The sequence below is a fragment of the Saimiri boliviensis genome, chromosome 2 (assembly GCF_048565385.1).
Source record: "Saimiri boliviensis isolate mSaiBol1 chromosome 2, mSaiBol1.pri, whole genome shotgun sequence".
NCBI classification, from domain to species: domain Eukaryota; kingdom Metazoa; phylum Chordata; class Mammalia; order Primates; family Cebidae; genus Saimiri; species Saimiri boliviensis.
In genome coordinates, this window is record NC_133450.1 from 35,805,391 (window position 1) to 35,821,079 (window position 15,689).

Here is a 15,689-nt window from a genome sequence, read left to right on the forward strand (position 1 = left end):
GATAATCACAGCTCTGTGTATAAAATCTTGGCTGATGTCTCACAGAAGTTCCTGCACCATACTAAATTAAAGGTACAGAGCTGTCAAATTATCAATGAATCTTCTACATTCAGTTTTAAAGGGGTAGGGGAGACACTTAAGTCTTGGTTTCCAAGTATCTTTTCAATTTTTAGATGAATGTTAGAATGCTTTCCCTTTGCCGGGCGGGGTGGCTCAAGCCTGTAATCCCAGCACTTTGGGAGGCCGAGGCAGGTGGATCACGAGGTCAAGAGATCGAGACCATCCTGGTCAACATGGTGAAACCCCATCTCTACTAAAAATACAAAAAATTAGCTGGGCATGGTGGCGCGTGCCTGTAATCCCAGCTACTCAGGAGGCTGAGACAGGAGAATTGCCTGAACCCAGGAGGCGGAGGCTGCAGTGAGCCGAGATCGCGCCATTGCACTCCAGCCTGGGTAACAAGAGCAAAACTCCGTCTCAAAAAAAAAAAAGAATGCTTTCCCTTTAAGTAATGTAAGAATTGAAGAAGGTATCTAATTAGATATGCATTTCAAAAATTGCCTAACTAAAAAAAGTGTGATACATCATTCTACAAATATGTACTAGACACCTACTCAATATACACTATTCAATATAGGCAGCTATGGAGGATGCATAAGAACATAATTCTGTTTTCAGGGAGCTTTATAGTATAACTGAGGAGCTCAGATATACACATGCAAATATTTAGATGACACTGCAAGGCAAATACATGATTAAAGTTCCAATTAGACGTTAGATCATATGTACTATAAAAGAAGGTAGAATTAACTGGGGCTAAAACAGTGATACAAAAATCTCAGGGGAGAGACAGAACTTGAGATCTCAGACAGGAAAGAAAAAAATTAGAAAGGAAGAGATGAAAAAGGAGGACATCCACAGCTAAAAAGACATAGAAAGGTCCAGGGGTAGACCAGCAGTCTGCACAGAAGAGAAATGACAACATGGGAGGAGTAGGTTGGAGCCAGAAGGAAGAAAACTTTAAATATCATATCATATATTAAACTGAGATTTAATCATTCAATAAATATTAGTTAGAGCATACATTATGTGCCATACACCGTTCTAACTGCAAAGGATTCAACTGTGGACAAAACAAATAGTTTATCTGCTCCCATAGAGCTTATAGTCTAGCAGTTTTAATTCTACAAGCATCATGGTACCACACAATGCTTCTGAACATAGGAGGGATGTGATCAGAGATACACTTTGGGAAAATGATGTAGCAACAGTATGTACCCATATGAACTATTACTTGTAATATTGGGGTTCAGGGGTTCAGGGTACTCTCAGCTCCCCTGAGAGGAAGTTTCTCCAGGTTCTTGGTCTCCCGCCCTCTCAAGAATGAGAGAGGGGACCATGGTGCAGTGTACAGTAAATGCCGGACTCAAAAGTATTTGTAGAAAGTGATTTATTTAGAGAGAGAAAAAGGAGGAGAGAGAAACAGCTAACTCTCACACTGAGAGAGAAAGAAAAGCTGCTCTCGCACTGAGTGAGAAGGTTTTCCAGAGGGAGAAAACCAGAGAAGGAAAGCTCCTCTCACACTGAGTGAGAGAATCTAGAAAGATGGATTACAAGAGAGGAAAGCAGCTTCCACACTGAATGGAAGGGAATAGAGACAGATGGAGTTTAGGAGGGGAAGACAGGCTTCCACGAAAGACTGTGCATGGAACCCAAACATGGAGTCCAAAGGGGTGTGGAAGAAGGGGACTTTTAACCTGGGAGGAATCCCCACCTTCTCTAAGACCCCGGGCCAATGAAAGGAGTTCCTTAGAACTTCTGCTGGAGTGATTGACTTTTGACCCTTTCTCCTGCCCACGAAATTCAAACGTAAACAAATCTCCTAGATGGAAGGAGATGGGAGAGGGGCATGGCGCTGGGAAGTCTTGCCCTTATAACTATGCCCCCTTGTGTACCTGGAAAGAGAACACATTCCCTCATACAGATAACAGAAAAGAGAGGAGCAGACCCATTAAGATACTACAGTAACAACCCAGGATAGAAGTGGCAAGTGATATAATTCAATTATCCAAATGGCTCCTTAAGTAATCATAGATACATCACCTCATTCTCTGCATCTCTGGACTCAAGGGAAAACAAGATTGCCACTCAGCTACAACCTTAAGATCTTCAATTAGAAAATTTTACAACAAATCAAGGCAATGTGTAACATATGTAAAGTAACACTAAAGACTAGGAGCTACAGCTGGCCTTCATTTCCAACCTTTTCTTAGCAATACAACTTTAGAATTATGCATGTGCTTTATCAATTTAACCACTACCTATCAGTCTCCAAAAGAGCAATCACTTTCTAAATAAGAATGGGACACTGGCCAGGCATGGTGCTCATGCCTGTAATCCCAGCACTTTGGGAGGCCATGGTGGGCAGACTGCTTCAGCCCAGGAGTTCAAGATCAGCCTGGGCAACATAGCAAGACCCTGTCTCTACTAAAGATCAAAAAAATTAGCTAGGCATGGTGGTATATGCCTGTAGTCCCAGCTACTTGGGAGGTTGAGGCAGGAGGATCACTTGAGCTCAGCAGATGGAGGCTGCAGTAAGCTATGATCACGGCACTGCACTCCTGCCTGGGCAACAGAGAGAGACCTTGTCTCAAAAAAAAAAAAAAAAAAAAAAAAAAAGAATGGGACATTTAATGGTCAAAGCTAGACATGATAAAGGGCTTACCAAGAGAGTACGAAGGTCTGTACTACCTCCCTTTAATTCTCTCTGTATAATCTATAGTCCCAAATAAAGGACAGATAGGGAAGTACCAAGTTACTTACAAATTTGTAAGAAACAGAAAAGGAACAGTAGACAAGATACTTATTTTAGTCTCCATTATATTACAGAGAGCGATTTGTCTCTACAATTACCTTATTTGTAGACGCCTTTAGGGCAAAGACTATGTTTTATTCATCTTTATTATCCCATTGTGCCTAGCATGGAGCTTTGGATGCAAGTGCTAAAGGTGGAATTAAAAAGGAAAGACAAAAAGAGTCTAAGATCCAAAAAATAAATATAAATTAACCAGAAAAAGGAGGTTCAGGTAGTAACAGCCTCCATCAATAAGACAGACAGAGGGGATACAACAGTAAATAAGACATGATTTTTCCTTCTGGGGCACTTGCAGCCTTGTTAAAAAATATATTAGGAGGAGAGAGAGAGCATACACCAGGCATTTAGAATGAGGTAACTAGCAAAATTAATAATTAAAAGCTACTTTTTACTGAATGTGCCAAACATTGTGAAGAACATTACAGACACTATCTCAGTTAATACTCACAGCCCTATGAGTCAGATATGATTATCCTTATTTTTCAAACATGGAAACTAAAAGTTAAAGCTGGCATAAATCCTTATTCAAGATCATAAAATTTGCAAATAGTGGAGCTAAGATTCAAACCAATGTCAACTCCAAAACCAGTACTTTTAACCTCCAGGAACCAGATGATAGTAATGAAGGTGGCAGAATGTAATCAGGTACTGAATGTATTTAGAAAGTGGAGCCAAGAGGATTTGCTGAAAGATGAAGAGCAGGGTTTAAACTGAAGAGGTATTAGATAATATCTATGGGACCAGATAACTAAACGGAAGAGAGCCAATACATCAAAATCAAGTCCCCTTCTCCAAATACAGCCAGTGCTGTTTCCTTATGAGTACCCAGAGCCAACTTCTACTCATAAAACCTGCCCTGCCCTCCTCTCCTATTTATTTATTTTTGAGACAGAGTCTTGCCCTGTTACCCAGGCTGGAATGCAGTAGCATGTTCATAGCTCACCGCAGCCTTGAACTCCTGGACTCAAGCCATCCTCCTGCCCCAGTCTCCCAAGTAGCTATGACTACAGGTGTGCACCACCACACCCAGCTAATTGTTTGTGTTGGAGGGGGGACAGTGTGTGAAGACAAGGTCTTGCTATGTTGCACAGGCTGGTCTCCAGCTCCTGGCCAAGTGATCCTCCCACCTTAGCTTCCCAAATGATAGGATTTCAGGTGTGATCCACCACAGCTGACCTCCTTTTGTTTTTTAAATTTTTTATCTTGAAACAATTTTAGATTTACCAGAAAGTTGCAGAAAGGGTACAGAGTTCCTAAATGCCCTTTACCCAGCTTCTCCTAATATCACCATCTTACATACCATAGCACAATTATCAAAACCAATATATTAAGATTGATGCAATACTATTAACTACATGTTGCCAGTTTTGAGCAATTGCAAATTAAGTTGCCATAGATACTCTTGTACACATGTATTAGTGCCCCAGGATGTCAAGGGTTCCCATGATTTCCTTCTGGCTTGATGATTTACTAGAAGGACTCACAGGACTCAGAAAAGCTGTTATATTCACAGTTACGGTTTATTACAGCAAAAGGATACAGATCAACATGAGCAAAGAGAAAAGGAGCATGAGCAAAGTCCAGGAGAAACCAGGTGCAAGATTCCAGGTGTCCTCTCCCAGTGGAGTTGCATGCAACTGCTTAGTTGTCCTAGCAACAATGTGTGACTACACATGCAAAGTAACATCAACCAAGAAAGTTCACTCAAGCCTACATGTCCAGCATTTTTATTGAGGGTCAGTCACTAGGCATATAATGCCTGCATGTGAATGACTTCAGCTGTTTAGATTGTAGTCCCCAGATCCCCAGAGAAAAATAGGCTTCACCACAAATCACACTGTTTGTATAAACTATCTGATCAAACAAGTACCTGTAGCTCAAGTCCTCAAGCACATATCACTCTTACTAAGCAGAATATTGCAAGGGCTCAGCTCTCATCTCCTAGGAGCCAGTCAAGGGCAATCCTGAAAAGAGGCCTTTTTGGGAATGGCTGGGTGTGAGTAACCCATGCCAGCTGAATTAACCCTTGCCTGCAAAACCATTTCTGAGCTAACTCATTCATTTTAACAATGGCACAATATAATACTGTATGGATATATCAACACTAATTTAGCCAATCACCTACTCATTAACCTTTAACTTGTTTCTAGCTTTTTGCTAGAAACAATAAAAACAAAGTTGCAGAAAGCATAAAGAGCTACACAAAAGAAAGATATACTTTTTCTAGAATTATTTTCACTAACCGATAAAGGTTTAGTCTAGACTATGAGTTTCAGGGACCTGAATGAACATAAGATAGTTTTAAGAACAATCTGATTTCAAATGAGAATGAGCCAACAGCAGGCATTTATGGAAAGGAAAAACACTGTAAAAGACTTTTCTTACTTCAGAAGTCCTGTGGTGCTTGTTTTCAGTAATAAATATGAAAGTAGTAAGAGTAAACCAAAAATCACATGATTTTTAGAAAAGTCATACAACATTACACACAGCAAAATAGAACTACAGAGTTTTAACAGCATATCTATGTCTACATCTAAGGTCTAGGATTCCTACTTTACAATCAGAATAACTTCATCAGGCTTTCACAAAAGTGACAGTTTTGAATATTTATGTTTAAGATAAAAGTAAATGTCAAATTTGTGTACATACATTCTTTTTCCTCTTATCTCGCAAGTTATAAACACAATATTCCCAATTTATAATTAATAAAACCTTAATTATTTTAAGTGAAGTGGTCTAGTTTCTTAGTTTTTAATTTTCAATATTTATTAGTATCTAAGACAAGGTATGATCCTACAAAAATTAAACCCATTTGGCATAATGGGACAGCTCATGGTATAAAAAATAATAAATAAATAAATCCTGGCATACATGAAATTTATCACTAAAAAGAAAACAAAAATTTATGCTTTTGTCAAATAATAAAAAGCTAAACCTTGTAACATCTCCACTTTAAAACAAGAAAAAAATTCTTTCCATTTGTTAATGATTTGAAACTCTGTGTTTAAAATAGCAAAATAAAAAATGTACATATTTTGATTCATTTTTCCAAGCAGGTTTAAACATAAAAATAATCAGTAACATTCCAGAAACCTTGATAAGCAATAAATTAGAGCAATGGATACTCTCAAAAGGCATGTAATCAAGAACACAGATGGCAACAGAAAAACTGATTATAAGCACATCTTAACAAAACAATTTGGATTTTAACAACTTTCAATGGAAATAAGGCATTTCCCTCTTAGAATATTTAATAATATATCCAAATTTTTCTCCATATACCTCTTTTGTAAATAGTGTGAACTGGTACTAGTCCCCTTACACCAGAAAGCATTTGTACAGTATCAAGAAATGACGGAAGTAGAAGATTCAGAGGAGACAAAAAAAGTTTAATATTTTCATATAACAACTGAAATTGACTTGTTGAATTCTCTGAAAAAGTAAAAACGTAGATCTTGGAAATAGGAGTAAAGAGCATTTCCAAAGACTTCAAAAGGTGAAAGTCCTGTTATCTAAGTAATGTATTTTCATTCTCTTTTATTCCAACAACTTATAAAACTCTGGAATGGAAAATAAAGAGATTACAACTAACATGGCATGCTACAAAGGTCAACTTAAAAATTTGGCCGGGTGCGGTGGCTCACGCATGTAATCCCACCACTTTGGAAGGCGAGGCTGGTGGACCACAAAATCAGGGGTTTGAGACCAACCTGACCAACATGGTGAAACCCCTGTTTCTACTAAAAATACAAAAATCAACCAGGTATGGTGGCACATGCCTGTAATCCCAGCTACTCTGGAGGCTGAGGCAGGAGAATCACTTGAACCCAGGAGCAGAGACTGCAGTGAGCTGAGATGGTGCCATTGCATTTCACCCTAGGCAACAGAGCGAGACTCCATCCCAAAAAAAAAAAACTTAACAAGAATTTCAACAGCAAGAATAAAACAATTCAAATTATGTTTTAAAAGATAAAGAAAAATATTATAATGAATGTAAATATGACATACATATTATGGTAAGACTATTTTTAAACCTGAATTATACTTTCGTTAGCTGTGACCTCCTAAATATTAGTTATCCATAGTGCTAGGTCCTGGAAATCAGAGAAATAGAAGACACAATCATGCCATTAAGAAGTCTACCATAATTCCGTATGTCTCAGAAAAAAAGAAATTCTGCCATGGAAAAAAAAATCCCCAAACTGGCATCTAAAAGATCTCTCATTCTACCCACTGCTTGTCCTTTCCTATGCTGAATGTATTGGAGCAAGTCAGGTCACTTTTTGGCCTCACTGTAAAATGACGGGGCTAATCTAAATTTTCTTTAAGGTCCTTTCTGGCAAAAACATCCTCTTATTTTAATCTGATACATAATTTATAAGATGTATAGTAACTATTCTGTATGTGGTAATTAGAAGTCAATGATAAACAGTCAACATAAATAGCCATAACCACAATTTATTTTATAAGGCAATATTTAAATTCTTTTCTGTCATTTTTATCAAGTATCTCTAAAGTCTCAGAGCCTACTGTTTTTTCAATACTAACGTGAACACACTCTAAAAAGACAAAGGTTCTACATCTTCCAACCCAACAGCAGAGTATCACTTACACCTCTTCCATAAACTTCAGGAAAAAAGTTTCTACCAGACTTCTACAGCTGTTTCTCAAAATTGCAGTCTGAGCACATTCAAACATCTATGAAATTCTCTGTGAGAATTTTTAAGTTTTGTTTTCATTTCAGTGATAGCTTCAAAATATTAGTAAAACCATCTTATAATTGAAAACTTCCAAAAGATATTAATATTTCTATTTTCAATCAAGTGATATCAACTAGTTCCTCTTTAATTCTCTTTAATTAGGGACTAATGCAGAAAAAAAGCAACAGCAAACTTAAAACTTAAATGCCTTCAAGCCCACATGAGGGCCAAATGAGGGTCACCCTTCCCAAACAGATGAAAGTTTTTTAGTGCCAGTTCAAATAGAGAAAGAGGTGGAAGAGCTGAGTCATCATGTTTTATATACATAGTTTTATATATATATATTTCAAAACAATCTGTAAGATAAGTTTATATACATATATTATAAGCAATAATTTAGTTTAGCAAATTATCTATAACATATTAAATTGGCATAATTAGAATAGTACTATGGTGCCTGTATATGCAATCCACCTTTATGGTTTTATAAGCACAATTTAATGTTAAGAATTATTAACTAGTCTTATAAATCTGTAATTTCTGTGATATTATAATAAAAATGAAGTCAGCAATGGGGTTTTGTGAGAATATCATTTGCATTTAAAAGGGGTCAATGCCTTAACCTAGTTTGAGAAAACACTGCTCTTATAGGCAGATTGCTGTCTTACTCTTCCTCCTAATTCCTTAAGCTACTGGGTTTGAGGTGGTACCAGCCCTGGGTCCTGAGCCTAGGGAGAAGGGAGAATGGTTGAGATCAGGGTTTTCTGAGCCATTCTAATAGATGAGTAGTGGTATTTCATTGTGATTTTAATTTGCATGTCCCTAATGACAGGATTTTAACTATCTTTTCATGTGTTTATCTGCCATCTATATATCTAGAATGCATGGCTTACCACCCAATGCTCAGAGGCCATCAGACATTCACCTATCATAGTTCTACTAGACTGAGATAAAAATCTCTTCTCTTACTGCCTGGCTCTCTGATACTATCTAAATCTCTAAAGCCTTTTCAAGTTTAAGAATCTTAAGAATTTTTCTTCCTATAAGATGCCAGTATAATTTGAGTACATCTCCAATATAAGACATTCTGCCACTGAAAATTGTATTTTATTACCATTAAAACCAAAGATATATTAAAAATAAGGTTAAAAGCAAATATTAAAACTTAAGTTCAGTACCAATAGAGATAAGATTAATTAAAGACCAAGATGAGAAGTAATATCTACAATTCATACATTCAAAAATATTTGTTGAGTGTCTACTATATGTTAGGCACTATTGCTGGTACTGAGAATAAGGCAGTCCAGGTCCAGTGGCTCATGCCTGTAATTCCAGCACTTTGAAAGGTCAAGATGGGAGAACTGTTTGAGCACAGGAGTCTGAGACCAAACTGCTCCACATAGTGAGATTGTATCTCTACAAAAAATAAAAAATGAGCCAGGTACGGTGGTGGTTCCTGTCTGTAGTCCCAGCTACTTGGGAGGATGAGGTGGGAGGATCACTTGAGCCTGGGAGGTTGATACTACAGTAAGCCATGATTGTGCCTGCACTCCAGCCTAGGTGACAGAGTGAGACCCTGTCTCAATAAATAAATATATATAGAGAGAGGATGAGACAGTAGAAGGAACACACAAATATTAGATATATAACATGCTACGGGGTGAAAGCTGTGATGGAGATGAAACAAGCACAGTAAGAAGGCAGCCGGGATATGGTTAATACTTATATAAGGCCGGGCGCGGTGGCTCAAGACTGTAATCCCAGCACTTTGGGAGGCCGAGGCGGGTGGATCACGAGGTCAAGAGATCGAGACCATCCTGGTCAACATGGTGAAACCCCGTCTCTAAAAATACAAAAAATCAGCTGGGCATGGTGGCGCGTGCCTGTAATCCCAGCTACTCAGGAGGCTGAGGCAGGAGAATTGCTTGAACCCAGGAGGCGGAGGTTGCGGTGAGCTGAGATCGTGCCATTGCACTCTAGCCTGGGTAACAAGAGCGAAACTCCATCTCAAAAAAAAAAAAAAAAAAACTTACATGATTTGGAAAGTCCTCACTGATAAGGTAACAGGATAGAATAAGCCATGTGGATATTTAGAGGAGGAAGGTTCCAGGTTGAAGAACATGAAATACAGAACATGAAATACTCCTCTAACGGGAGTATCTATGGGCATGTGAAAGGAGTTACAAAGAGGCACAGGTTTACTAATTTGCAAAGCAGATGAACCAGACAACAAAATACTATCTTAAGACATTTAGTTCCATATATATTATGGTTTTTAATGGCAAAAACTTAATGGCAATTACTTTTAATGGCAAAAACTGCAATTACTTTTGCACCAACTTAATAAAACCACCTATGCAAAGTATAGTATAAATGTATAAAAGTTCATGATTTCTGTTCTACTATAAGGACACATGCACACGAATGTTCACTGCAGCACTGTTTACAATAGCAAAGACCTGGAACCAACCCAAATGCCCATCGATGATAGACTGGACAGGGAAAATGTGGCACATATACACCATGGAATACTATGCAGCCATAAAAAACGATAAGTTCGTGTCCTTTTTAGGGATATGGATGAACCTGGAAACCATCATTCTCAGCAAACTGACACAAGAACAGAAAATCAAACACTGCATGTTCTCACTCATAGGTGGGTGTTGAACAATGAGAACACATGGACACAGGGAGGGGAGCACTACACACTGACTGGGGTCTGTGCAGGGGGAAACAGGGGAGGGACAGCGGCGGGTGGAGAGCTGGGGAGAGATAGCATGGGAGAAATGCCAGATATAGGTGATAGGGAGGAAGGCAGCAAATCACACTGCCATGTGTGTACCTATGCAACAATCTTGCATGTTCTTCACATGTATCCCAAAACCTAAAATGCAATTAAAAAAAAAAGTTCGGTCGGGCGCGGTGGCTCAAGCCTGTAATCCCAGCACTTTGGGAGGCCGAGGCGGGCGGATCACAAGGTCAAGACATCGAGACCATCCTGGTCAACATGGTGAAACCCCGTCTCTACTAAAAATACAAAAAATTAGCTGGGCATGGTGGTGCATGCCTGTAATCCCAGCTCCTCAGGAGGCTGAGGCAGGAGAATTGCCTGAACCCAGGAGGCGGAGGTTGTGGTGAGCCGAGATCGCGCCATTGCACTCCAGCCTGGGTAACAAGAGTGAAACTCCGTCTCAAAAAAAAACAAAAAAACAAAACAAAACAAACAAACAAACAAAAAAAAGTTCATGAGTTCCTTTTTTTTTTTTTTTAATTAAATCTCAGACCTGTGTGAGAGATTTTTCATTGAAATGCATCAATTTAGCTAGGAAAATTCTGACATTTTCTAAAGGAAGTATTTTTCAAAATTCTTTTGAAACCAATCTTACAATCTTACTTGTCACAAAAAACAGTTATCACAGTTAGGTAAGTACACAGAATAATCTGCATTTATCTCTAAATACAGAAACAAAGACAAAGACAGAGAAATGGGATATTTAGTATCTTTTTTTTTTCAGAGGGTTCTATTAGAAACAAAGAAAAGTAGAGCCCCTTTCTCACTTGGGAAAATAAATCACCCTAGAAAAAACTGAAAAGCATTAGCCTACAGTTACTACTTAAAAGCAAACAAATAGAACTTTTAAAAAGTGAATTTTATTTTGCACAGGATTAAGTCAAGCAACAGTATAAATTAATAATAAAATAAGAATATATAGTTATCCTGCTGTATCCATGGGGTAATGGTTCCAGGATTCCTCTGCAGATATCATAATCCATGGATGCTCAAGTCCCTCATACAAAATGGTACAGCATTTGCATATAACCTATGTAAATTCTCTTGTATACTTTAAATCAACTTTAGATTACTTATAACACACAATACGATTTACATGCTACGTAAATCACTGCTAAACTGTATTGTTTAGGGAAAGAGGGAAATAAAGTCTGTAGATGTTCAGTGCAAAGACAACAATCCTTTTCTTTTTTTCCAAATATATACATATTTTTAGAGACAGAATCTCGCTCTGTCTCCCAGGCTGGAGTACAGTGGCATGATCATGGCTCATTGCAACCTCAACCTCCTGGGTCCAAGTGATCCTCCTGCCTCAGCCTCTTGAGTAGCTGAGAATGCAGGGTCATACAACCACACCCAGTATTTTTTCAAATATCTCCTCTCCTTAGTTGGTTGAATCCATAGATGCAAAACCCACAGATACAGAGGGCCAACTGCATACATAAATTCCTATTCAATCAAGGATCTTTATAAACTATTTCAAAGTTCCCTTATTCTCCTTGACCAGAAAAAATATAAATTTGAATTTATCATTTTAACCAACTACAATAAACTATAAAAGATGAACATCACCCAAGATAAACACTATCATTTGACTTTAATTCAAAATAAACTGAAAAGCCATTAAAGTATGTAGAATTTTTTGAATGCTACATTTTCTCCCTTGACTTCTTCCTTGATTTTATAAACCTCAAAGGCTGTATAGTAGTTTATATCACTTATAGGTATTCTTTACGTTGCAAATAATTTGTTTTAATTTTCCAAAAAGAAATCTAAAAATAATAAAATCGTAACCAAATTTCATCTCAGTTTAAGGAACTGTCTTTTCTTGAGATGAAGCATGACTACAATTGAGAAGCCTGAATGATGATGAGGCTGTGGAACAACTGAAACCTCTGACAGATGGGTATGTTGCAGCTTACACATTACAACCCCTTACAATATCCCATCATCTTCAGATTTCTGATCACAATGCCCACTAGTAAAAACCAAGCCACCAGTAATCTTTCACGATTTTCTTACTGGCACTTTCATTACTATCATTCCAACACCCCTTAATAGTGACCTTTGACCATTTGAAGCAAACTGAATCCTAGCTCACACAAAACAGCACAGAACACAATAATACAGTATCTAAACCTAAAATACTTAAAACAAAACTAATGACTGCAACAAAGAAATGGACCTAGGCAATTTCATGAAGTTTTACTACTTTATATTTACTGCAGTATGACAAATGGGATATAAAGCACACACAAAGAGTAAACAATGAGAAGAAAAGGAGGAACTATATGAACTTTTAAAAACATCATTCAAATCTGCTCCAGGCTCAAATTATTAAAAGAATAAAATAATCTCATCAGATGAACTAAGTTAAGATGATGATGATGTTTGCTATAGCAATCAGACTGTACCACCTTTAAAAAGTCATCCGTTTTACATTTTCCTCTAATTTTATTACTTGATACTGTAAGTCAGTGAATGTAATATAAAAGAAAGGAAAAGAAAAAAGGGTGGAAAAAAACTTACTGGGATTGAAAACTCCTCAGCCAAATACTTCAAGGAAGATGCTTCTCTTGCCAAGAATTTGTTTCTTTCTTTGAGATTGCCTGGAAGTTGTGTATCAAACTCCTTTCTGACCACAGAAGCAACAGAGTCAATAATCACAAGTTTAATTCCTTTTGAGATAATTTCTTCTTCCAAAGATTCAATCCTATAAAAGAAGAATTTATAAAATGGTCAATAAATTTAAGGTATAATAAATAAATAAGGGTGTTGCAATGGCTAAGTAACTTAAAAACAATAACAAACTATTCTTCCCTAAGTTACAGTAATGGATTGCAAGAATTCAGTAAACCTAACTTATTTTCAGCTCTTCTAGACATATCATACTTTTCTGGGAACAGAGGAAACTGTTTCTGTGTAGTTTCAGAATTCTTTGGTTCTCCTAAGATAATGCTAACGCTCCAATTCTGGGGTAAAACTACTTGTGGCAGCCAGTCTGCAAAATGGTCCATACTTACTCCCTCCTCTTGGCATTTCACATCCTTGTGTAGGCCCCTCCCACAGTATACCAGACTTGATCTGTATGACCACAGGCATATGACAAAATGATGGTACTTTATTTCTGAGTGTAGGTTACAAAAGACTACAGCTTCCATCTTGGGTACTACTTCACTTGTCCAGTCTCTCAGGTCACTTATTCTGGGGGAAGCAAGTTGCCATGTTGTGATTTGTGGAGAGGCCCAGATGGTAAGGAACAAAGGCCTCTTGCCCACTGCCAGCAAGGAACAGAGACCTTCCAACAACTACATTAGGGAGCTTGGAAGCAGATAATCCAGCTCCAGTCAAGCCTTGAGATAACTGCAGCCCTGACTACCAGCTTGCGTATAACCTCTTGAGCAACACTGAGCGAGAAACACCCAGCTAAGCCACTCCCAGACATTTAACCCTCAGAAACTATGTGAAGTAATAATATATATTTGCTGTTTTAAGCTACTAAACTGTGAGACAATTTGTTAATCATACAATAGATAAGTAATATACCACTTAAACAATTAAATCTAAAATATTTTATTCATTTAATTTTTTCATTTTTAAAGAAAGACTTCAACCAAAAGGCTATAACAAAGAAAAATACTGAAAAAGTTATTCCAGTAATTCTAACCTGTAAAGACTCTCCTCACTCAGAAGCTGAAAACATAAAAGATAAAACATAAACCTTCAAGGCATTACTAAAAAATCAAAATCTAAAGCAGCATACCTTTGTAGAACTTCATCACAGGTGAGCTCCCGATAAAGATGAACTTTACTACTTGTCAAAAGTAATTTTTCTTCAGTGTTAAAATATCTGGGAAAACGGGATTCTGCTATCTCAACCAGTCTGTGGGTGAAAAAAAAAAAAAAAGCACAAACAAAAATAACCAATTCTATTTAAAGCCACATTGCTGAGTCTCTAATTAATTTTATTTGAGAAACTTATAAGCCTTATGAATAGAGCAGGTATAAGCAAAATGGCTTAATATACAGGTTTAGAATGTAAGGTCACTTTTGTAAGCACTAACAGAGGTTAGCAGTCAGCGCATGAAACCAGCAAGGGGTTTTGGATCTCATCTAACCTTGAGTAAACAACAATGTCTCTGAGATTTATCTTTCTGGGATTAAATATGGTTTTTGTAAATGATATTTAGAGAAGCAGCTATAAGATATGTATACTAAACAAGAATGCTTTCATTTTCTTGAATAAAATAAGTATATTTGAACAAATATGGTATATTATATTCTAATAACCAGGTATTAGTAAGTCTTCATGTCTCAGTCAAGAAAAATACACTTTCTCAAATGAAACAATTCATGCAAATTAATGCCATGCAATAATTCCCTGGTAAACAGAAAATTATGGCCCAAACAAATTAATGTTATCCAATAATTTCTTAGTCAAACAAAAAATGATTTTCTAAACACTAAATTTTAGCCTCAAAGCCAGTTTTTTGTTTGTTTTTACTTTAAGTTCTGGGGTACATGTGCAGATTGTGCCAGTTTGTTACAGTTATACACGTGCCATGGTAGTGGTTTGCTGCATCTATCGCCCCGTCATCTACATTAGGTATTTCTCCTAATTCTATCCCTCCCCAATCCCCCACCCCCTGCTATTCCTCCCCTAGTCCCCCACCCCCGAGGCCCTGGTATATGATGTTCCCCTCCCTGTGTCCATGTGTTCTCATTGTTCAACACCCACTTATGAGTGAGAACATGTGGTGTTTGGTTTTCTGTTCTTGTGTCAGCTTGCTGACAATGATGGTTTCCAGCTTCATCCATGTCCCTGAAAAGAAAATGAACTCATCCTTTTTTATGGCTGCATAGTATTCCATGGTGTATATGTGCCACAATTTCTTTATCCAGTCTACTATTGATGGGCATTTGGGTTGGTTCCAAGTCTTTGCTATTGTGAATAGTGCTGCAATAAACATACATGTGTGTATGTCTTTATAATAGAATGATTTATAATCCCTTGGGTATATACCCTGTAATGGGATTGCTGGGTCAAATGGAATTTCTATTTCTAGATCCTTGAGGAATCGCCACACTGTCTTCCACAGTGGCTGAACTAATTACACTCCCACCAACAATGTAAAAGTATTCCTATTTCTCTACATCCTCACTACTCATCTGGTATCTCCTGATTTTTTAATGATTGCCATTCTACCTGGCCTGAGGTGGTATCACAACGTGGTTCTGAATTGCATTTCTCTAATGACCAGTGTTGATGAGCTTTTTTTCGTATGTTTGTTGGCTGCACAAATGTCTTCTTCTGAGAAGTGGC

General features: G+C 37.5%; 1 protein-coding gene across 8 annotated transcripts in view; it reads right to left on the reverse strand.

The window, feature by feature from the left end:
- RAD51B (RAD51 paralog B) overlaps positions 1 to 15,689 on the reverse strand; it is a 747,205-nt gene that overhangs the window by 675,347 nt on the left and 56,169 nt on the right. For all 8 annotated transcript variants that reach the window (XR_012516148.1, XR_012516149.1, XR_012516151.1 and 5 more), the window contains 2 exons: positions 14,130 to 14,249; positions 12,896 to 13,079 (listed from right to left, as the gene is read on the reverse strand). Coding sequence is in view for 3 of the 8 variants with exons in the window: in XM_003924464.3 (XP_003924513.1) it covers positions 12,896 to 13,079; positions 14,130 to 14,249 (304 nt within the window). In the remaining 5 variants the exon portion in view is untranslated. The remainder of the gene's footprint in view (positions 1 to 12,895; positions 13,080 to 14,129; positions 14,250 to 15,689) is intronic.